Consider the following 24,027-nt stretch of genomic DNA (forward strand, 5'->3'; position numbering starts at 1 on the left):
CACATAATTGTAAAAAGCACGCGTGCAAGATTAGTTAATACGTGACCTTGTGTTTGTGTGAAGGTATGTCTGTAACCCTACTTTGAGTGTTAGTGGCAGTGACACTGCCAGAGCTTCTCTGGACACCTTTCTGGCAGATACAGGATGGGCTGCTTTCTGCCTTTCTTGCCCAATCTTGCCCAATCTTGCCCAATCTACATCCCCACTCAAAAAGCTAAGATAGGTGCGGTAGCTTGCTGAAAACCTGTCAGGCAGTGCAACCAGATCTGTAATATGCTTCCCTCTCCCTCCTCTGGTCACTCAGGCACAGTAAGGGAAAAAAGCATACTCTGCTCTCTGCAGCATCTTGCACCCTCTGGTATAGCTGGTAAGAGAAAGCAGCTGAAGTCTCGGTGTGGCTGTTAGCGCAAGCTGCACCACCGAACTCTGGGCCAGCACGGCTCCAGAGGTGGTGTGGGCGCTGAATCCGTTTGGCTTGCTTTACCACTGTGTATCACGGTGAGGGCTGAGAGAGGTTTCTGTGCTCTGTCACCTAAGAAGCAAAGTCTTACATCAGATAACAAGTGTCACAGAGAGAGCAGTGTTACAGTGAGGTGCAGAGAGAAAGGGTCTTGGAGTGGAAGAGGCTCCTTCTGCGTAGAAGTGTGTGTAGGAGAAAAGCAGATGGGGTTGGTACTTAGAGCCTTGATGTGTTTGTAATGTTTCAGCAGGAAAGAGGGAGATTCCTGTATTTTATTCTGTCTGGAAAAGAAACATTTTGCTGATTTACTATCAACTGTTGCCATGAATCACTGACTTAGGTAAATAAAGCTTCTGGCCTCCCTATTTTATGGGATGTTATACCAGGTCATACGCTTTTGCATGTGTTGATCTAGTTCATGCTAAAGGCCTTGGTTACTTTTCATGAAGGTTTTCGTAAGGAAGATTTATAGGAAAGTCAGTCACCAGAGCAAAATGTTTTCAAAATAGAAGAGAAAGGGTGTTCAGAAGTTACAAATGTGACTTATAACTGGCTAAGCTTTTACTTGCTTACTGCTGCTAACAAGGACAGCAGCCTATATTTTTTTGTAATACCTGAGTTCAGGGACTGTTGGCAGATCTGAGTTTTTCTTTGTGAGTCCAACTTGGACCTTAGAACTGTAACAAACAAAGCATGGGAGTTTGCTTTGGTTTTCCTTGCACAAATGAGTAGGTGTCAGGAAATTCAGTGTCACGCCTGGAGCAATGGGACTGCTTTGTCCCATCTGTGTGGACTCAAGGTAGAGTGGAAATATGCTGAAGTGTTTATCATCCTTTGCATCCAAAGGTATGAAGTCATGGATGGGATTTGTACTTAAGCATTCAGACTCCTCATAGCTGTTTCTTGTTGAACAAAACTTCTGTGGCATGTTGCGGTACTGAGAGGGCTCATTTTGTAAGGTTCTTCTGTTCCAGCAGATTAATGAAGTTTGGGGTGGCCTAAAGCTTCCATAAAAAGAAATGTTGGCCTGCCTTTCTAGTGTTGTTAAAACATTTTTTTCTACATTTATAAAGGTTTTTCGTGATAAAGGAAGTTTTGTTCTTTAGAAAACATTGTTAAAGCTGTAAATTTGTAAATTTTCAACTTCCTCAGGGTAAAAAAAGAGGTTGTCTTTAATCAAGTTAGTTTATTTTCAGTGTCTCACCCTTAATTCAGTTGAGTTAGCATGATTAGAACTAAGCCTGTCTTGGCCCAGTAAATATGGCAAGATTTTATTTTGAAAGGTGCAGAGTGAAGAATATGAGAGCTATCCCTAATATATTTGATTGTTATATGTTCCCCTGTGTTTTTTAAATTTTTTGCTAACGATAACAAAAATGTAAATCAGTTTGGTCCACAAAAAGCAAAATCGAGGACTCCAGATAGTGCTGCCCCTGGTATGAAAAAAAAAAAAAAAAAAAAAAGGCAGCTATGCTGGAGTTTTACCTCTACCTGCTCTGACTGTAGGCTGTGTGATATTGTATTGAGTGCAATGACAAACCAAATAGATAAAATTAAGTTTAAAGCCACATAAGTAAAGGTTTTTAGGTAAATATGCTGGCAAGTGCCTATGAAAATAGCTAAGTACTATTATGCCATCCAAATGAACAGGTGAGCTGTGTATACAATACAGTGTTAACAGCATTATTAGAGTCACAAAACTCAGCTTTGAAGATGATTTAGTATGCACATTTGTCTGCTTTATTTTGCATTTTGTTTACTTGCATTTCAGTAAATTTAAGAAATACCCTACCCGGTTTGTGCTAAACCAGATGAAAAAGAGCTCTTGTAAATAATAATACAGATCAAAGAGTACTGAACAACTCTCATGTCCAAGAGAGGTCTGTCTTCAGTCTGAAAGCTGCTCTTTCTCTTCCCTCCCAACTTTTGCAGTTGGTTTAATAAAAGATATTGCCTCCCATACCATCTTTGCTTCTCATTACTTTGCAGAGCTGTGGTTCTTGTGGGTGTTTGTTGTACTGAAATGGTAGCTTGAGATTAGATTTTTTTCTGCTTCATCCTCTGAAAAGACACAAAGACCTCACTTGTAGAGCAATTCCATGAAATATACATGACTGCTCCAATATAGCTTTAGTAATAGGTATTGAAAATGTGTGTAAAAAACCCCAAACAACGATGAACAATTCAAATGGGGTAAAAATGGAAAATTAATAAGTAAATTGAATTAATAATGTTCACAAATATAATGCTTGGCAGAAAGAGGATACATTCAGAGAAAAAAAATTACCCACTAGTATCTATTGTAACCAACAAACACAGCGTGAAAACAGTCTTTGTAAATCCTTATGTTTTTAAGTGTGATAAAGAATACTTAGAAACAAAAAATTGCACTAAGAGTATATATGTGGACAAAGAGGAGGAGGCATGCATTTCTTCATCATTTGTTCTGTTTCCCAGCAACATGAAATTGGTAAAACAATAAGTTAACAAAACAAAAGTTAGAATAGAGGAAAGGGAATAATTTTAGTGCCAGTTGCGTTGAATTACAGTTTTTATGTATTTTCAGAGCAGTGTGAATCCAGTAATTGTATTATCAATGTTCATCTAAATGTGATGCTTGAAGGAAATAGGAATTTAACCAGATAATGCCTTCTGGTTCCTCTGGTAGGCTGCGGAGAGGAACACTGGGGTATGTTAACGCTGATCACACCGAGGTGACGTTAGGTGATGAATGAACTGTTGACACAAGAACGGTCTGCTAGCAGCTTGGGCTAGGTCCTTTGTTGCAGAGAGAATTGAAAATGGTGATCAGCTCAATACAGATCGGTCTCTTTGAGTTTGTGCCTCTGGGAGGCTAAAGCTATACTTTTATACTCCCGGTAGAATTTGAACTTGGCATGTGTGATATGCATACAGGGGGTAGTCTCTTCCTCTCTCCCTTTTTTATCCCCTTTGTATTTCAGAGAAAAAAACCTGCCTCCCTCTTTTATGTGTGGCATTAGTCTTCCTTATTAACCTGATGAAAGGGTTGAAAAAGTAGAGGAAAACTGTCCATCTTCTTCTCCTCTTCATTCAGTTGTCCATAGCAGGGAGAATTAGAGGTGACCTGCAAGTCCTGGTTTCCCGTCACTGCTTGTGTCACAATCTTAGCAGGGTTGAGAAGGCAGTAAGGTAGCTTTATGATCCTGTTCATCTAAATAAGTATTGGGATAGCCAAATTCATTGACAGTAGCTTGCTTGAAGGATGAAAGGTGGCTTCAGATCTCAGTTTTGCATTTTGTTTTGATTTTAGCTTTTCTAAGTAGGTTTATTTATAATGCAAGTCTCCTTGTGTGTCCTACAGAGACTCTATCATCTCAGCAAAGGACAGCTAGTTATGAAATATTTTACAACTGGTCCATAAATCAGGCAGCCTGGGATCAGTGGAATGACAAAAAAAAGGATACATAAAAATGCTTCCCAATTAAGTCTGCTCATTTCCAAGGAATGGAAATAGTCCTTTGGGTCATTCCACAATTCTCTTACTGCATGGCATTATAAAATTTATTTTTAATCTCCATTTTCTTTGCAGAGTATCATTATCAGGTCACATTAAAAACATACAGCCTTGAGACAGTAGTGCCTTCCACTGATGTTTGTAAGGGAGTTCTCTGTACACTAGCAAGCACATCTGTGGTATGTGGTTTCAAAACATTGCAGAAGATAAACCTACAGGACTGCCATTAATATTTGCAATGAGCCATGTGGCAGAAATCACTGGCCAAGTATTTGGCCTGGAAGAGAGTTGCTTTTCTTTTTTAAAAAACCAAACCCAGACATGTTGCAAATTAGATAAAAAATAATTAATGCATTGTTTAGTTTAACCATTTAAACTCAGAAAAGGTATTGACATACTGGCAATATTTGCTGCTCTGTACTGCCAGATTAAGTAGGCTATTAAACAGCAGTTCAATAACTAATTAATAATGTATATACAGCTCAAACATTAATATTGCATTAATTTTTTTTTGCATTTATGTGTACACTAGATGCTTTATGAAATATTTATCTAACTGTCATAGTTGTCAGTTACATCTCTCTATTAGCATATTTTACCAATAAAGCTTGAAGTGGTAAATTAACTTTTCCATCCCTGAAATACCAGGAGTTTTTTATTTATTTGCTGTTGGAACACCAAGGCATGAACAAAAAATGAATAATCTCCACTAAAAATAATTTTACAGGAATTGGGGAAGTGCTATGTCATGTAAATTCTGCTTTAGTATGCAGGTGGGACACCCTTGCTCTCCTAGTGTGCAGGTTCTGCTATGGTCTGTTGAGCTACTCACACAAGTGATGGTAGAATGACTCAGGGTTTAACAACATGTCTTTGAGTTCCTATGTAATGATATTTTTTTTTCATCATTATAGAGCTAATTTTTGAAGTTAAATTTTTATTGAGTAGGCTCCAGAGGTGATTGTAGACTCTCAGTCAAATGTTGTGGAGTTTTTGTTTTTTCTTTCTTTACTGTCAATTGAGAACATCTACTGTTTTAATTCCAAGTTTGTTACTTTACTGATGAAGTCTTCCTCTACTATGCTTTTAGAAAGGAGACTTCTTCTGAAAGCATTTCTCATAAATTAAAGCTTTTAAAGTGGCATCGTAATTTGTGGCACTCCTACAGTGTGGAGCATCCACAGGTTTCTCTGTACATAGGAGTGGGTTGGTAGGACAGGGCAGAGCTCCCTGTGCTACGAGAGCACTGGAGTGCTGGAGTCTGTCAGGGAGCCTCGACAGAATCTGAAAGAAGTCCATATGCTAGTTTGCTAAAATGAAGACATCTTAATGAAGACATTTTGGAATGCAGGTGGCTGTTTTTCCTGCTATATTTATATCATTTTCAAAATATGAAAGAGAAGTTATTACAATTAGGCAATCTAAAATGACCATCACTGTGAAGCGCTCTGTTTACTTATATTGAACTTGTCTTTAAAGCTTACAGAGTGATTCTATTGTGGGTTTCCTCAGCACACATCTGGTAGCAAACTGTTTAAGATGGTTACTGCCGATGAGTTGTCTCCCACTGGAAAATTGGAAACAGTTGAGGTAACCTCTGACAGTAGATTGTGCTGTTATTTGAGTGCCTCCTCATTAAGCATTACTTATGCTTGCATTGGCACTTTAACACCTGAACAGCTTATTAAAATGTCTCTTAGGAAAACAGAATTTCTGTAACGCCTTTTTCTTGTTTTTTAATAAAGTGCCCTACCCAGATTTAATTGACAGAAGAAAACTCATATACATATTCTTAGTTTGTATTTGAGATTCTTTTATAGTTTATTCTTAGTGTAAGCACACTGATGGTCTGCTTTTGGAACTTTAATGACAGTTTGGTAATGTACTTGTGAGTAGTTTTTCTGTTACATGACATGCACCATGTACAACACTTTTTTTTTTTTTAAGCAATCCTGTTTTTTTTTTCCCGCAATTCATTTATCATATCTTTTTGATGGGATTTGCTTATTTGCAACACTAGTTTTATGTCTAGTTACTTATTTTAATAATATGTTTCAAATCCAAACAATATGACTGTCAGTTTTTTAGTTGTGGAATGATTTTGTGTTTGTATTTGTGAATGTATTTACTAAGTTGTTTTTGCGGTCATTGCTGATAGAAGTATAATCAGTGAAATAAAAGCTATCTAAAAATTGAAATAATCTTCCTCATAAATGAATAAAAAAGATATGTTTTGAAGCAGTTAAAATTTTGTCCCTAGCAAAAATAATAATGTGTTGTTAAAAAAAGCTAAATCTTCTGATAGCTTCTTAAAGGTTTCTCCTGAAAGTTTGCAAAAACACTTCAGTAAGGAAGAATTTAGTTTTTCATGTGCAAAAGCTCAAATTGACTAAGACCAGGAAAAGATGCAGAATTGGTTTGGACTGCCTCTATCTGATGCAGTGTTATTACTGTGGTCTAAGGATGTAAGCAAGGTAAGGTTTCCGAGGAGAACTAATATATTTTATCCTACTGAGTGATGTAGCTAGAAAAGAGCAGCTACATGAGGTGGGAAGCAGACAAAAGAACTGTAAAATTGGCTATTGTGAAACTGAAAAACTGTAGTAACATAATAGTGTGGTGCCTTTGGAGCAAAGACCAGTTTTTCTTTTAGGATGCTTTAATTGTAGCCTGAATTCTGCTCCCTGGTTAATCCCTGCTGGTGGCGCTGGGCTCTGGGCATGTGTAGCTATGAACAGTTGCTGAGACTATGTAACTGAGACCTTGTGAGTAGAAGTTCAATATCATTTAAGCCTCTTTTCTTCATTCAAACTCCATCAGTGGGAATTATGTCCAGATTGCAAGGCATTGACATGTTTTGGGATTGGTGTTGGATAATACCAGTATTACTTAGAAGGAGGTTCCTGTTTAACAAAATAAAAAAGCAAAACTAAATTTAAACTGGTATCTTAAATTCTACAAGAATTTAGTGTAACAAAAATCCATGTGAAACCTTCTGAAAGGGAAATATGATTTTATTTCTAAAACAAGACTGATTTCAGCCCTTATGCTCTTGCACATGCTCACAAGCACCAACATGTGTGTCTTCAAGCGGTCTGGATTACTTGTGTAGAAGGGGGAGGATGACAATGAAATGGTTGTTGAACAGGTCTTTTAAATTTAGGAGTCGACAGTTAACTACAGGAGGATCTTCTGCCTCAGAATCCTGCTTGCTGTGATTCTTAATTACGCTCTGTAATTCCTTGGCGAGGTTGCTGCCCCTTGTCTTTGTTCCATCGTTTTGGGTATCATAGTTGCAGTCTGTCTTCCTGCTGGAACAGGCAGGAGGAGAGCAGTGACTGTACTGCTGTACTACAACCTCCTTGCCATCCTCCTGTATTAATTACAGCATGAGTCCTCTGCTGACAAGTCATCTCTGCTGTGGCCAGTACAGAGCACAGGCTTCCTGGTCTTGATGCAAACAGCACGTTCCACCCTGTTTCCCAGTTTTATTGCTGTCAGTGGTGTATTTGTTTTATCAATACGTTACATTCTTTTAACCCTTGCTTTATTGTTTCTTCTGATGCTTTCACACACATTCGATTCCATTCACGTTTCCTTCATGCTGATCTTAGCATTTCTGTTGCAAATCTCTACAGGCAAATCTCTAAATGCTTCAGGAAAGGATCCACACATTTTTCATGTATTTAGGTCACTAGTTGAAGTATGCCAAACACCTGTAGATAAATTAACAAGAGCTTTTTCTTTGGCTCTGCTATTTTGGAAGACCTTTTGGATTTGCAATAGCAATTTTCCAGGTACTAGTAAAATATGCAAACTTAATCTTGCTCTTCATATTCTCTCTGAAGAGTGCAAAGTGTGTCTAGGTTTCTTTTTAAGGTAACAAAACTAATTATATAGCTGTTGTAAAATTTAAAATTTTGCAGCCAGGCAATGGAGTTACAAAGCTGAAGGGGTTTAATCTGTAAATGGACACTTTTTAGTTCCTTCATGGAAGAGCTGAAATCGCTCTAGATTTTTGGCATACATTTTTACTGGTACTTCATCTGTGGAAGCCAAGAGAAATTGCTGGATTGTTTTTATTTTCTGTTTGTTTCCGTATGGTGTAGAGAGATCTGAAACATTTTCACCTGCTAACAGTGGATGATACAGTACAAGAGAGGAGCAATTACACAAATGTATCATGCAAGCATTCCCAACCATTGTGACATGGTAATTTTTGTAGGAAAGCAAAAGGGAAGAAGTGAGTGAGAAATGTAGAAATACGAAAGACAACTGCTGAAATATAAATAATACATGCCTTCGTTTGTAGCGATAGGTGGATTGGACATTTAATAAGCAGAGGTCAACGATGCAGCAGCTAACATCTTGGTTATTTGTGAATTTACTGCCTGCGTCACAACAAGAAATGTTGTTTTACAGATGACTGCAGAAAACAGATGCAGGTTCCCTGGAAAGCTTTGCTAATGAGCATGTATTTGTATATGTGTATAGGAAAACACAGCAAGCTGTAAGTGATTTGATACACCAACTTGCTGATTCACCCCAACCAGACAAGTCACTGCCTGTGTGCAAGTCCTCTTTGGTGGAAGAGGTAGGGTAGGCATATATGGTTCTCCTCTTTCACTTCTGATGGCAGCTGCTGTCTATTATAGAGTTTATTGGGTTAGTTGTATGCTACATGTGTCTTATGTTCATTTAATTTTTACATACATATGGCTAATACATGGTAGACCTTATCAGGTTATATATATGTAGCAAGAAAATGAAATAATTTTTTAGTTTCAGAAAATAAAACTAGAAACTAATTTTAGTTTATATTGTTCCAGCTTTGAATCAATTTTTTTCAGATTGAAAAATCATATTGAAATCAGTTTGATTTTAATACGCTGATAGACGTAAAAATCCCATATGTCAGCAAAAATATTCTCTTCAGCTACATCAATGAGCAAAACACAAGTTTAAAATTTTATATTGCATATGGATGATTGATGAGGGAGTTTGTGTCATCAGCCCATGCTAGGTTATAAGCCCATGCTAGTGCAAGGAAACATACAGCAAAGTTTTGGCAGTGTTATGGCAGATTTCAGTGTAGAGTACCTTCTTCTGTGCCCAGTAGTTTATGAAGTCCAAATATGGATGGCTAATTGTGTTTCTTAACAGAAGTGAAGAAAAGGAGACTTACAGTAAAAACATCCACATTATCTTCCTTTTCCAGTAGGGCAGTCATCTGGATTCTTGGAAGGTTAAAAGAAAACTTAAAAGTTCTTTCCACACATCAGTGGTGTGTTTGGGGTGAATGTTACGCAGTTTTACAGCTTGTCTTACCCTCAGAACTATTCGTTGCTAGAGGGTGTCCAGACCTAGAATTTTAAAAACTTTTTTATTCTTAAGGTCAAGAAAAATTTTAGTATTTCTTCAGTTTGTGTAACTGAATCTGCTTCCCTTTACTTCAGTCAATCCTGGGCACTACCATGTGTCTCTGGATTTTGAGTCATCAATCCTGATTAGATGATCTACTACCCATTGGCCTTGCTGAGGAGGTACAAAATGCGGATCAAGCTGAATTTCTTGCCTTTTTTAATAAAAGGGAAGTATTAAGTAATAATACTAATTTTTCGTAGCGTTTTCTATGAAGGCATTTGAAGGATGAATGATTGTGGCCCATTTCACTAAGCCCAATGCTATTCTGGGTTTAACAAGTGCTGTCCTGCAGCGAATGGACCTGGGAACAGCAGTATCTCTTGCTGGGAAGATTTTGAGCAAAGAAAAGGGAACTCAGTTATTAAAATAGTAAAAGAAAGCAGGCTGGAGAGTGGACACTACATAAATCCCATTGTGGAGTTCTGTTATAAATGGGGGACTGTAGAAAAATGAGAGAGAGTAAATTTGGGGAAAGTCTCAATCAAGAACAGTTTTTGTGAGTGAAATGCTTGACCAACAAAATCTCAAATTTTACTTCAGGGCTCTATATGTTTTAAGAAAAAAACAAAACAAAACAAACCCCACCTCTTGCATTCAGTCAGGCCAGAAATGTCACTGTGATCTTGACAGTGGAGCACCTTGCCTTCCCCAAGGTATCCCATGGAAACACATCTCTTCCCCTTGGCAAGTTGGAGTAAATCTGATTTGGCTCTGTAAATTCGTATTTCTTCAGTGAAATGCCTCACTCTGGTAACTAGACAGAGTATTTTTCCATGTGATTGGGGTTTTTTTTGATAGTGTTTTATTTAGGGTCATACTTATTTTTCTAGTTTGTAACTCATGGTGTTTCAGACGTGTGTCAGAGTTCCCAGCTCTGCTTTCTTCTTCCTAGTGAATACTGTTTGAGTCAATTCACAGGGCTGGGAAGAGCAGAGAGAACCATTCATTACAGAGTCAGTGGTGGAGGGAGGAAAAGAAGCTTGTTTCTAAATATAACGTAAATTAATCCCACTGTGCAGGACATATTAAGCATATGTAATTTCTGTCTGAAGACATCTGTGTATAAAGAATCAAGAGCCAATAGGCCCGGCTGGTGACATGGTGAATGGCTGCATGGCAAAACTATATAAAGTATAAAATTTTGTTTCTGATAACATGGCACTTTGGGGAAAGGGAAGCACAGTCAAACTGATGCAGAAATGACATCAGATCTTTCTTAGTGTATAAAGCAAAAAAAAAAGAGTCACAAGGCTGTGGGGTAGGCCAGAAAATAATTTCTGGTCTATGAAATAGCTGTTACTATGGTGTCTTTCAGCTACAAACGCTATAATTTCAGCTGCAACGGAGGATGAAAATTGATGCTAATGGGTAGGAATTATTTCTTCTAATCAAGAGTGCAAGATAGCCTCAATTACCAGGGAAAATATAAAGTCTGTCTTCCAACTACTAGTAATTACCACAGGCTTTTTAAATTGTGCTCCTCTGTTAAGTATCATTCATTTTAAATTGTGTGTATTTCTGTTTTTTTCTTCAATAAATAAGCCAGGGAAAATCAGCTAAACCAGTAATTTAGTCAAATTGTTCAGTTGGTTGTATACTATTAGGCAGTATAGATCTCACATACTCACTATACTACAATATGGCACAGCAACTAATTTCTTTTGTAAGTTTTGTCTTAATATCTTGTGTGAACAACTGGAAAAGCATTAGATACAGAAAAAATAATTTTGCATAAGCATGATGTTGTTGGACCATGTCCATGTTGCTTTCTGGTCTGATAGCATTTTGTATGGATATGAGGGTGAAGGCAAGAGGGAGTAAGACTCTGAGCAGCGCAGGAGGTCATCAGGTCCAGAGTGGAAGGTGGAAAGTTGTTCCTGCCTGCTGTGGATGCTGGAGCAGCTTACAGCCCAGGCCAAATGCTGGAGGTGCTCTAAAAGATCTAAGTTTTTCCACAGTCTCACAAGTGCAAAACTGTCAGTCTCCTCCTGGATCTGACCTTGGCGTGTCACACAGAGAGGGTAGGAGTCCTGCAAGTTTCTCCTGGAAGAATCTAGTAGAGACTGGGGCTGGCCCTGTAAATGAAGCAAAGCTGAGCAGCATCTGTGGTGTGAAAAGTTGCATCTTAGTAACCACATCTCCTTAACAGCGCCAACATGCCTGCATACGAGTTGCAGGTGCATGTGAGTGAAGTCAGACGAAAAAGGAGCATCTGAAGAGATGTGTCTGGCCATGCATAGTGAGGCTACCAACAGAAGCAGCTATGGGCTCTCTACAAACACAGAGGTACTGGCAGATAGCATTGTTACGTAAAAACAAATCTTAAACGTACTTGCTCCCTGTGCTAAGACTGCTATTTACAATTAGACTCAGCAGAGCAGTCGGGGAGGTCAAGTAAATCACTGTGTTGCTTGACATCACCTTGCGTAAGAAATGCTATTGTATCCCCTCAGTCGTTTCATGACATACAGGTTCAAAATGGCCCCTTTCTGAGTTCTTTATAAAACAAAGGGACAAAAGCTATTCCTCTTGTGCCAAGGATGATGAAGAACAGATTGACTGTTCAGAAAAATGCCCTGCTTCACTTGCATCCCAGGCCTTGCAGTGTTTCCGTAACAGCATCGAATTTGCTCTCTGAGGACAACTGGCACAAAGCCTGATGTAAGTAAGGCCAGATGGTTCACTAGATGTGATACTTGGTTGGCAAAGGAGATGTAGGATCCAGTACTTCTGCTAACGATTTAATGTACGTTGATGATGTGGACATCCAGTATTTTTACCTCTTCTATATCTATTTCTTTTATAGAAGAGGTAAAAACATTGGTCCCCGTGTCGTGGGGGTCTGTCATGGGCGTCATGTAAAGTCCTTGGGTTTAAAAAGTTTTGGTTTTATTTTTGCAACAAGTAAAACAAGCTGGTCCCTTAGGCACTGTGATTCAAAAAGTTAATAACTTTGAAAAGATTTATATTCCTGTTATTGTTAGAGCTGTAAATCTGGACATTCTTTTTTCAGGTTTTTAATTTTCTAGCTTAGGTTTCAAAGGTAATGCTATAGATTTGTCATATTTTCCTGATGTGAGAACAATCCAAGATCCTGAAGTTGCAGACACAATATTCTTTAAACTTTTTTCCTTCCAAGGAGCTTGAGGAGTTTCAGGTTCTTTTAGGACATTGGTTTTAAAATAGAGGCAAGGAATTCAGACAAGTCAAGTGTACTTCAGCAAAATAAGCAGGTTTGGTTATTTCCTTGATTGGCTGAAATGATCGTGGCAGCTGTTGAAGGACTGTAGTTTATCGAAAGGGAGAAAATGATTGTTCCTGCCCAGAAATTCTGTCCATTTTAATGGGACAGTAAGTACAAAAAGTGAGGTGGGAAAAAGTGGCAGTGGGTATGAAGAACTGGAGAATTATCAGTGCAGCACTTTCTTATCTCCCTTCAGATAGGTATATCTGAAAGAAATACAAGTGGGTATCCAATAACTTTAGCATGATGCAGTTACTTCAGAATCTGCCTACAGACAATAAATGTATAAAGTACTAAGGACAACAGTAAAAAAAATCACAAATGAAATTACATTAATGGTCATTTCCCATAGTGATTTTGACGTTACAAATACCATCATATTACACAAGCTATGCTTGCTGTAAGAACAATTTTAAATGTCTTTGTATAAGTTTTCTAACTTTGCTCCATCTTCACAACAAGTTACAGTAGCTGCTGCCAGTGGGTTGTATAGGCATGTGTTGGCCTTGGACTAGTCCCAGGCAAAACCTCGACAAAAATCAATGACTTAGCTGTTCCTGCAATGAAACCTTATGTTCACTTTCTGGGACTAATCTGCTATAAACTAGCTCCTTCCCTAAAATCTTTTCCATCTTGTAACTGTACACTTTCTTGGGAACAGAGACCATGTTAGATAAGTATCGCCCTCTAAATGAAAGGACTTCCAATATAATTTACATCTATGCTGAAACCATCTGCAGGTAACTACTCTGTACTGGGCAAATTTGTGCTTGTAGTTCAGTTGAGCTGAGTTTGGTGACCAGAGCTCCACACTGATAAATCTCTTACATAATTATACTTCTAAATCAGTGCCTATGATGTAAGTAGGAACACGTGACTGAGAATTCTAAGAATAGGAGTGAGAAACATTATCCTAAAATTAAGGAGATCACCTGTTTTATGAAGGAAAAAAAAGGTTTGGTATACAGCAAACCTTGTTCCAAGGTAGTTCTCTTGCAGCAGATGCTTAATCTTGGATATAAAACGTTTGGTTGCACATGTTCACAAACTGAAAATGAAAGAAATATGTTAAACCAACAAATTTAGTTATTGTCCACTCTTCTAAACTGGAGTGCAATTGTTATTTTATCACTGAATTTTGAAGTTGGTAGCTAGAATGTTAAAAATGGTTGGATTTGGTTTGAGAAATCTTACTTTTTGTTTCTGTTTTATGGGTTTTTTTCATGTATGAAGGCAATTCTGTCAGTCTGATGACTATACTTTTTTAAACCAAAATATACAAGTATTATAAACAATTACAAGAATTTGGCCTTGCTTGAGCAGGGGGTGAGGTGTCCAGGTGATCTTCAGAGGTCCCTTCCAGCCTCAGACATTCTGTGATTCGGTGATAAAGTTATGCATTTCTTCAAGCTATGTAAGCCAACATGTATCCTGATACATCCCTGTTCCCTCTAGAGATGAACAGGTAAACAACATACATTTTAACGTAAAAAGGGTATTTGATAGCTACCTATCATGGGTTGCCAAAAAAGTATCCATTGAACTGCTTTTTGAGTGAGGCTTGTCTTTTAACAGAGTAAGTTCTGTGGAAAACACCTTCCTCAAAATACCTCAGAAAATAATAGGGTTGGAGGGTTGGGAATGTAATCATCCTGGTGTTTCAACAACAGAAGCTTTTCCTGTTCATCAGGTTGACAGAACCTGTGACTTTTTCAGTTAATTGTTTTTAATGGAAGGTTTTAATGTCTAAAGCCCAGTTTCTAACCTTTTTCATTGCTTCCTGCTCTGTTTTTTTATAAAGAGGGCTGCCAGCTTCTTCCCTGTAACACTGCACAGAGCATGGGGTGGGGTACACAGAGGCTCTGCTTGGAGGGATGGCTGGATCCCAAGAACCCCACTCTGGATGTGGGGGAAACCAGCAAATACAGGAAGGCAAGCTGTGAGGAGGAGGAGGATTTTGCTAGAGCGTGGACTTTGTTTTGATTCAATTACGCACTGATTAATGTTAACAAAAATGTAAGATGAATGTCATACCCAGCTAATGGATTGGGTTCCAAGAGTTAATTGACAAAGAGCAATATTTCTTCTTTTTTTTTGGATGACTGCATGGCAAATGCATTTGTTTTAGATAACAGTCTCTGGTTTCCATGGGGATTGTCCTTCTGCTTGTTAAAGGTATTATTAAGAATCTTTCACATTATTTGAATTATTGCTAAGAGGTAGTATTTCAAAACTATCTCAGCTGTTGATGCCTGCATCAACACTTTGTGTCTGGCAGTGAAGTCCGAGGAGGGTACAGCTTGGAAGAGGAGCAAAAATATTTTTTGCTGCTTTGAATCAGACTAATGCACTCTGATAACATTTCACGCTCAGAGAATGTTACTCCTTGCAGATACAGTGAACTTAAACACTATAAAGGCTGGAAGGACATCCGGACACATGCTGTGTTGGACCATTATATTTGCACAGGGTGCTTCTGTGCAACTTCATATACTGTGTGGCTGCTTATCTGTGATATTTCTCAATTAAAAAAAAAGTAGGGGATGACTGGAAAAAACCATCCTTTCAATCTGAATACAGTGGAATTGGTATAGATGACATGGAGATTTTATTGCATGTTGATAGTTATGATAATACAAGAGGATAAAATGAACTCTGACCTTGTTTGGCAGGCTTTAAACATGTGTTTGTTTCTACTGTGGAAAGAGCTGCTCCTCATGCAGTGGTTACCTTTAATATTTCCTATTCCTCTTTTTTACTTGGAGAAATTTTCGAAGGCACAGACAAGCTGGAAACTTACCTCTTGCTCATTCAGTCTGTGTACTGACAAGGTCGTGAACTAACATCAGGTGTAGCAAGGGTTTTATGTAGACATAGCTCATTCTCTGAGAAGACCAAAGATATGCTTTTCCTTTTTAAATGAAAAACACTTCATCTTTTTCTTTTAGTGGTGGAATTGTGTGCAAGCAGTATGGGATATGCTTTGTCACATGTGATTGTTTATAAATGACACTCATGTCCCAGGCAGTATTGACTCACAGGAAACAGCAAGATGCTGTGTTTTCCAGCTGCTTGTTCACTCCAACTTGCCCTGGATGCCTCCCAGCTAATCAGAACAATCCCATTATGAAGTTTGAATCCAAGGTTATGTAGCCCTAGACCAGTTATCCAGCAGAAACACCTCAAAAACCAACCCATGGCAGAAAACGAGAGCTTTGCCCACTGCAAGGAAGTGCAACAGCCTAGTACAGTTGTAAGCCAAGGAGAATATTGGTGTTAGACTAGTGTCTTTCATGGGTTCAACAGTGAATGACTAATACAGAACAGAAAAGTGCCTCTAGACATCGTGAAAAGATTCAGAGCGCAATTGCTGTTATGCTTGTTGAATTACCCTGTTGCCTGGAATGTTGTTATCCTCTTCCATGGAATGGAGATGCTGGGGAAAGGTGAGGAGCAATGAAATGGGAAATGCAAGCAGTTTTGTTCTGAAGCTTCCTAATATTTAATGCTGTGCAAAGTTTCTGGTGTAATTTTTTCTCTGAGCTTTGAGATGGTGGCTTTGAGATGCGTGAAGGGGAGTACTTGATTTCAAGGCATCACCAGAAAGCTTTACCAGTCTATGCTGAAGCTGATCTGGTTCATCAGAGCAGCTTATTAATATACAGGTTACTCAGTTGCAAGTAGAAAAAGAATGTTTCCCTGAGGGATATTCACTCACAGATTTCCCATTGTGCCAAGTGGACAATTCTGTCTGTTTATCTTTTTTTCCCCCCTTCAGGCTCTGACTTTATTTTATCTGTTTAAGGAGTTCTTCCTCATCTTAGAACCAATATTTTTTTTAATGCTTTATTCTTTCCACTTCCATTTAGGATCAGTCAGCACCAGAGCTAATTTCATTTCCTTGTGACTTTCTGATGTATAAATGGCAATATGACATAATTTGTAGAAGTAATTCAACAGTTGAGAATCTGGAGTCTTGAATGAAGCTCCTCTGTAGGACCCTGAAGAATAGCTCAGAAGTTCTCTAGCAGCTTCTGAAGTATTAATGAAACCGCCTCTGATTTATTTTATTTTTCCATTCTTCATTTGTATTCATTCTAATGGAGGTGAAACTTGCTTTGGAATAAGGTTATAAAATCAATGCAATTCAAACTAGATGAAAGATTTAAATTAAAAACCAACAACAACAGCAAAAACCAGCTTCTCCCCTACTCCAGGGCATTGTAATAATATATTATTACTGTGTGAGAAGTACTTCTTTAATAACTGGAGAGTTAGAGATACTTTTGAAAGCAAGTGGTTTGATTGACTGAGTATCTCCTAGCAACTTAGGAAGCTTTAAACACAACTGATTGAGTACTGCCTGTGGAATATATTGTCAAGCCAAAGCACCTGCCAAAACCAGATGATGATTCCATTCTTTGAAACACATCAGATAGTAAATACGTAACTCAATATTTTGTCAGCTACCAAAAAGGAATTTGTGTAAGACACGTGACACGATATATAGAAAACTGAATTCCAAATGGCATTCAAGTACTGCAGACCTAAACAGTATGTCTGTGAGGTAGATTTTAAAGTTAATACTGCATGCTTCTATTGAAATGGTGCACTGTTTTATCAAGAAGCTAAACTTGACTTTCTGGTATTTCTTGGTACTTGCCACTTGGCATGCACATTGGCCATGTGAACAAGAAGATATTCTTGCTGGCATTTTATGTGGGCAACCATAGGAAAACTCTACTTGACAAATAAAAGCTTGGGGTTTTTTTATTGGTTGGAGGAAAAATCAAGCCAAAGAATGGTAGTGTCAGCAGAGAGAAGCATGGGGGACTGCAGCTGCTTTTCATATCTCAATCAGCAGCTTAAGATGCTGTTTTATCTCATTGTGTATATTAGTAGGTACCCTACAAAACTAACAGATCTGACTGCCTCATAAATCAATTACACTTCAACTCAAAAGAGCTTCTGGTAAGTGTCAACAGTATATAGTATCAACAATATGCAGTTGCTGATAAGTCTGCAGTAAGAACAACTTGACTTTTCTTGGAGGTAGGAAGCTAAACTCTAGTTTGCATGCTGTCCAGCTGCAGCAGAGTAAATGGAGTTGTCTTGTCAGGCAGTATTTTTATGCTAGTAGGTATGCTTTGGTTGATCTGGTGGTACTGCACAGTATGTCTCCAGGAGAAATAAAGTAAAGGAGAATCACATTTTATTAAGATGACACTAGCCTTTACCATGTAGTTACTGCTAGTGCAAACTAGCAATGCAACTAGCTCACGCACAAGCTATGCACTGAGCATAGCTGCATAATTTGGCCAATGCTGAGAATTTTACTAGCTCACTATACCTGTCATTCAGGACAATTTTTGCCTGGTGCACGGTGAACTGGATAACAAAGAATGATTGCAGTATTTCTTCAGTATGAAAATTTGTGCATAGTTTAATCAATCTCATGCACTGAGCTGTTACATTTTGGGTTTGTCTTGGATTTGCTGTCTGGTAAGATGATTTAATGACTGACTATTGCTTAGTGTCTTAGAGAAAGAGAGGTATTTAGTAAACCATATAAGAATTGAGTAGCTAGGGGATAGTATCATCAACAGGTATGTACTCCACTAGAGATTTTTCTCCATTAAAACCACTGTGAAGAATGACTAGGGAGAGTGGTATGAAGTATGATTGCTTTCATTTCTTTGCCAGATCATTTCATAGAAGGGTGAGTGCTTTCTGAAAATAACTCTGATGACTTTTAAGTTTACAAAAAATGCTTGTGAAACCCCTGAGAAAACTTTGCATGTTTTTGTGCTGTTTTCATGATGTTTATGTGACAAACATTTAGCTGAAACATTAGGCACCTTTCAGTTTCAGTTGGACAACTTGCTTGGAAATATGTGATCTGCATGTATCTTTACAAATGCATGCTTACTAACTTGCTCTGGTCGCCTTGCACATTCATCTGCTGCCTTCCAGTTTTAGCACACTTTGAAAGTTTGTATTTCCTATTGCCGTCAGTGAGTCTTCAAAAGCTCTGTCTGAAGAGGGCACTAAAATGTTCCAGTGTTAGGTGCTGGAGCCTGAGGCAAAACGGTATCTGTGGAGGCATGGGTGGAAAGCCAGGACCAGGTTACCAGATGTAGAATGCGTGTGCTCCACTGAGCTGTGCTAGCAGAGATCCTCCTGCCTCCTTAGCTCTGCACTAGTACATCTCCATCTGCTTGGGTACCACAAAACGTGTCTGCCACAGTGTTTGATCACCGTAAGAGTTTGCTGCCTCTTGTGTGTCACTTGCCCTGGGAGGGTAAAGCCAGGGCCAAGAGGACAGGGAGCAGGGAAGCCTGAACGGGCTGTCCGCTTCTCAGTGCCCTCTCCCTCCTTCAGATCACTCCCCTCTGCCCATATAGACACAGGGGAAAGGGACTGCTCCGTCTGAGCAGACCAAGGCAGAACAAGAAAGAGCTATTGCTGAGACAACATGCAGTGTAAGTTCCATGTATGTTGGGTCTGTGGAGCTGAGTGCACTCCAGGCAGTTTGCAGCAAGTGGTTAAGTACAGATGTGTGATTTTCACTGCCAGCCATCGTGGGCTGACCTGTCTTTGGGAGTCCTTCTGTGTGCATAAAATGCACTTTGGGCAAGTAAGCATTTCTGTGGTCATACGGTGGGTGTCTGCATTTCCATCACCTATAGTATTGTCTTTAACTTGTATTAATTAGAAGTGGCAAAAGCTTTGAACGGTGTTTTATGGCATTCAAGATAAGACTTTAATATTAAATTCATTTTTGCACAGTTCTATTAAGCCTTTTTTTTCCTGGTAGCCCTTTTTTTTTTTTTTTTTTTTTTTTTTTTTCCAAATAAAAAAGAAGGCAAACATCTTGCTAAAGACAGGTTTTTAAAGGAGAGATAAAATCCTATATTCTGAGTGTGAGTTTTCCGGCATCTTGGTATGCGTTAGAAGGGGCCCAGAGCTGCCTGCAGTAAGAACAGATTGCTTCATTTACTCTTGTGCTGTTGCTGTGTGAGTTAGAATCATAGGGAAATTTTTGATGTAAAATTTGTTTCTATGATATAATATTTCTTTCTGAGATCTGGATAGAATAAGATACAGTGATACGGGAAAAATACTGTCTTAGCTAATGCTGGTTTCTCTCTATACTTCTGCTTCACTGCCATCCATTCACCCAATTTGAAATAAATGTGTAGGCCTTGAATATCCAAAACAGTGGGTTGCATTCTGTGTGTACTTTTGTGAAGTTATGTGCATCAGGTTTTTTTTTTCTTTTGCCTGTTCCATTAGTTTAATTACATGTTATATAGAATCTCTTGGGAAAAAAAAAAAAAAAGGACAGATTTCTTCTGGATGTGGCTTCACACAGGCCTGTCTGTGCCATTGAAGTGGCCAGTGGAAAGAAAAGCAAGCTGCTGTGATCCGCTTACACACAGAGACAGATTAAAACCATATATTATTTATATTTATATTTACTTACAGTGTATTTTTATTTTTAAAGAAGAATTATGCACTAGTTATTAAAATATGAGCACTTTAGCAAATTTTTATATTTGAATACTCAGGATGGCTTGTTTAATGCAGGAGTCAACATAAGCATCTAAAACCATGGTTTGGATATCCTGCTTTGCCTCTGAAATTCCCTAATTAATTCATTTCTAGAAGCTGGGAGGAGATAGCTGGGGAGTAATTGTTTTCAGTCATCTGATTTATAAAGCCATTAGCCATTACAGACTTTTTTGCTTGAGAAGTGTGATGGTTCAAATCAGTGACTCCTGGCAAACTCCAAAAAAGTATTTTTATTTGCAGTACTAGGGAACATTCGAATCTGTTAAAATCATTGTTGTTGGGTTTTGGGGGTGTTTGTTTGTTTGTTTGCTTTGCTTTGTTTATCCTTCCTGTCTCTACTCACAGGTAACATCATGGTGCTGTGGTCAACTTGTAGAACATCAGTACTTAAATCTGTAACAAACCGATTCATTAAGAATTTGGCCTGCTCGGGGATCTGCGCCAGCCTAGTCTGTGTGCCTTTTGACATTGCTCTTAGTGCCAGTCCACACTGCTGCTGGTGGATCTATACGATGCTCTTCTGCAGAATTGCCAAGTTTCTGCACAAAGTCTTCTGCTCAGTGACTATCCTTAGTTTTCCAGCCATTGCTCTTGACAGGTAAGAGAGCAAATTTGCCAGGATCCTTGATATTTCTTTCTTCTTTTCTCCCTTTGAAACCCTTTTCTCCCTTTCATACTGGTCTTGCTCTTGTTCCAGTGCTATGCTCACAGTGTACAGCTTCTTTCTAGAACGTATTGGGATAAATATTCTTCTCTGTAACATTGAAAACCTTTATTTTTCAGTTTACTCTGATATCTCTGGACATTTATAAAGGACTTTGAGTCTATAGATTTGTCTTCAGAGAAGTTTTTGTCCTTTCTTTCTTCCTGTTAATAATTCTTGTTCAGTAACGGAACTTGAAAGCAGACAACTTCAGACCATAGACAAGGTGCACATTTTTAACTGTGGAAGTTGAAAGCCATTGACTGTTAGAAGAATTTACCAATGCCTGAGGTAGATGTCCATCAATTTCAAATTTCAAATGTAGATTTGTTTTAAAAAAACCCAAACAATATTAATACAACCAAAATTAATTCAGAGAGGTTTTGTATGTAGAAGATCAGTCTAAAACAAAAGTGGCCCTTTGGACTGTCTAAGTTTTTGGATTCCATTCATTTTGCTTATTATTATTATTATGAGCAGTCACTGATCCCACCTAAATGCACAGCTCTATCATCTTGACAGTGACTGTAAGTTAGATATTTTTAAGGAAGGGTAGATACTGGTTTAATACAGTTGACATTACTAAAACAGCAGAATTATACATGTTAGATAAAATTGTTCGTCTGTTATCATGTCTCGCCACAGAATACATTAGCTCTGCAAAACCAAACTGTATACCTAATAAAGTGATATGTGTCTTACTTTAATGTTAATGTCTTTATAAATGCAGTATCACTATCTGTAATGCACACCAGTGTTGCCACTGGAACAGCATATCATTTCCCCTTCACCAGTAAAACTTGTGATCTTCCTCACAAAAAGCAGAAACTTACCATTACCGCTTGTAATGGTAAGTGTAAAAGGATAGGTCTCTCATGAAAATTCTGTGAGCTTAAAAGTCCACAGTAGTAAGCAAACTATGAATCGGTGCCTGAAATGTGAAGTGCATGTCAGAGATGCAACTTTTTTTTTTAATGCACACAGAATGTTCAGTGTTTGACTACTTTTTTGCTCAGGGCCTTGCCAAACCAGAGCTTGTGCAAAACAAAACCCCATTGTACTTCCAGTAGATGGGTACATGTAATTTGTGACCAACAGCTTTTTCCAAATATGCAGAGAAAAGATCTATCATAAAGCAGCTTTTCAAATTAACTATGAATCTGGCCTTTCAATGTGACCTATCTATGCCTCCATCATATTTTCTGAAATTTTGTGCTGCGTGCAGTATACTGTCCTGTTTGCAAGTAGGTAAATGATGAAATCTTCAAAATAATGTTCATACGCATCAGCCAAAGTGATATAGTCCCAATTATTGAAAGAATTGTTCACCACCAATAATGTGATCCTGAAGTTTGAATATTCAGTTTTTTGCTACAGACAGACTTGCAAAGGCAGACCCTTGGTTTTTGTGGAGTTTTTTGGTTTTGTTTTTATTTTTTTTTCTCTCAGGTAGAGAGCAGGTAGTCAGTTGGCAGCATGGTTAGGGATTTGGGGCATTACGCTCAGACAGCGGCTGAGAGGCTTGTCATAAGCATTATGCTTACTATAGACTTCACCCTTTGCATTGTCTCAGTTGTAATTTTTTTTTTTTTTTTTGACAGGTACTACTCTGTTTTATACCCTCTGGAAAGAAAAATATCTGATGCAAAATCCCGAGACCTGGTTATCTATATCTGGGCCCATGCAATAGTGGCCAGCATTCCAGTATTTGCTGTGACCAATGTGTCTGATATTTATGCCATGTCCACCTGTTCTGAATCTTGGAGTTATTCCCTTGGCCACCTGATATACGTCATCATCTATAACATCACCACTGTGATTGTACCAGTGGCTGTGGTATTTCTCTTTATGATTCTTATTCGCAGGGCGCTGAGTGCCAGCCAGAAGAAAAAAGTCATCATAGCTGCCTTAAGGACCCCTCAGAACACCATTTCTATCCCTTATGCCTCCCAGCGAGAAGCTGAGCTTCATGCCATGCTGCTTTCCATGGTTATGATATTTATTTTCTGCAGCGTCCCCTATGTGACTTTGGTGATTTACCGCACCATACTCAATATTTCAGATATTTCAGTCTTCTTGCTCCTCACTGCCATTTGGTTGCCCAAGGTCTCTTTGCTGGCCAATCCTTTGTTATTTTTAACTGTTAACAAATCAGTACGGAAGTGCTTAGTGGGGACAATAGTACAGCTGCACCGAAGGTATAGCAGGAGAAACATTGTCAGCTCAGGTGGTGTTGCAGATGCTAATCTGGAGCCCAGTGCCCGTTCAGGGAGCCAGCTTCTGGAGATGTTTCATATTGGGCAACAACAAATCTTCAAGCCAACGGAAGATGAGGAGAATGAGACCAAATCCATTGGCTCTGGTGACTTTCAACAGAAAGAAATTCCTACCACCAGTTTAGAGGTAGGAGAGACTTTGGTTCACAAATTTATACCACAGACGATTGCAGACTCTGCAGCTCAGGTGGCACCAGCTGTGCCCACAGAAGCTGATATGGTAAATGACAAGTATTCCATGCAGTTTGGTTTTGGACCCTTTGAGCTGCCTCCACAGTGGCTCTCAGAAAACCGAAACAGTAAGAAGCGACTCCTGCCTCCTTTGGGGAATACCCCTGAAGAGCTAATCCAGACAAAACAGCCTAAGTGTAAAGCAGAAAGAAAAATCAGCAGAAACAATAAAGTCAGTATCTTTCCCAAGGTGGATTCTTAGTAAGAGCATGAGCTTTAAGTGGCAGAGGAAGGTCGCCTTCTATTATATGTGTGATCCCATGGATCTTTGTTATGCTGAAATTTGTTACAGGCTGATTTTTTTTGTGCCAAATACAATTTAAACAAACAAACAAAAGGGAAACATATATACAATGTTCCTTATTAATATGCTTTCATGGAAATAATGTATCAAAAGATGGTGATTCTTAGCTTTATCTGTGAAATGCCTACAATGATACCTGCCTGATTAACTTTCAAGAGTACATATGGCTTTGAGAACACTTTGTGTGGCTGAAGTATGGAAATATGGCAGTCAGTTTGCTGGGAAACCTCATGTTGTATTAAAATGGACTGGGTATCAAAGTAACTTAATAGGAAAGGCTGTAGGGAGCAGAAGACAGATGCAAAATAGGAAGT

At 38.5% G+C, this 24,027-nt stretch overlaps 1 protein-coding gene across 1 annotated transcript in view; it reads left to right on the forward strand.

Moving 5' to 3' along the window:
• Positions 1-23,662, forward strand: part of GPR176 (G protein-coupled receptor 176) — a 42,637-nt gene extending 18,975 nt beyond the window's left edge. Inside the window, exons 2-3 of the mRNA XM_010574205.1 lie at positions 20,545-20,797; positions 22,504-23,662. Of these exons, the coding sequence (XP_010572507.1) occupies positions 20,545-20,797; positions 22,504-23,611 (1,361 nt within the window). The 3' untranslated portion in view covers positions 23,612-23,662. The remainder of the gene's footprint in view (positions 1-20,544; positions 20,798-22,503) is intronic.
• Positions 23,663-24,027: the final 365 nt, after the last annotated feature.

Source organism: Haliaeetus leucocephalus, unplaced genomic scaffold (assembly GCF_000737465.1).
Source record: "Haliaeetus leucocephalus isolate CR32 unplaced genomic scaffold, Haliaeetus_leucocephalus-4.0 Scaffold417, whole genome shotgun sequence".
NCBI classification, from domain to species: domain Eukaryota; kingdom Metazoa; phylum Chordata; class Aves; order Accipitriformes; family Accipitridae; genus Haliaeetus; species Haliaeetus leucocephalus.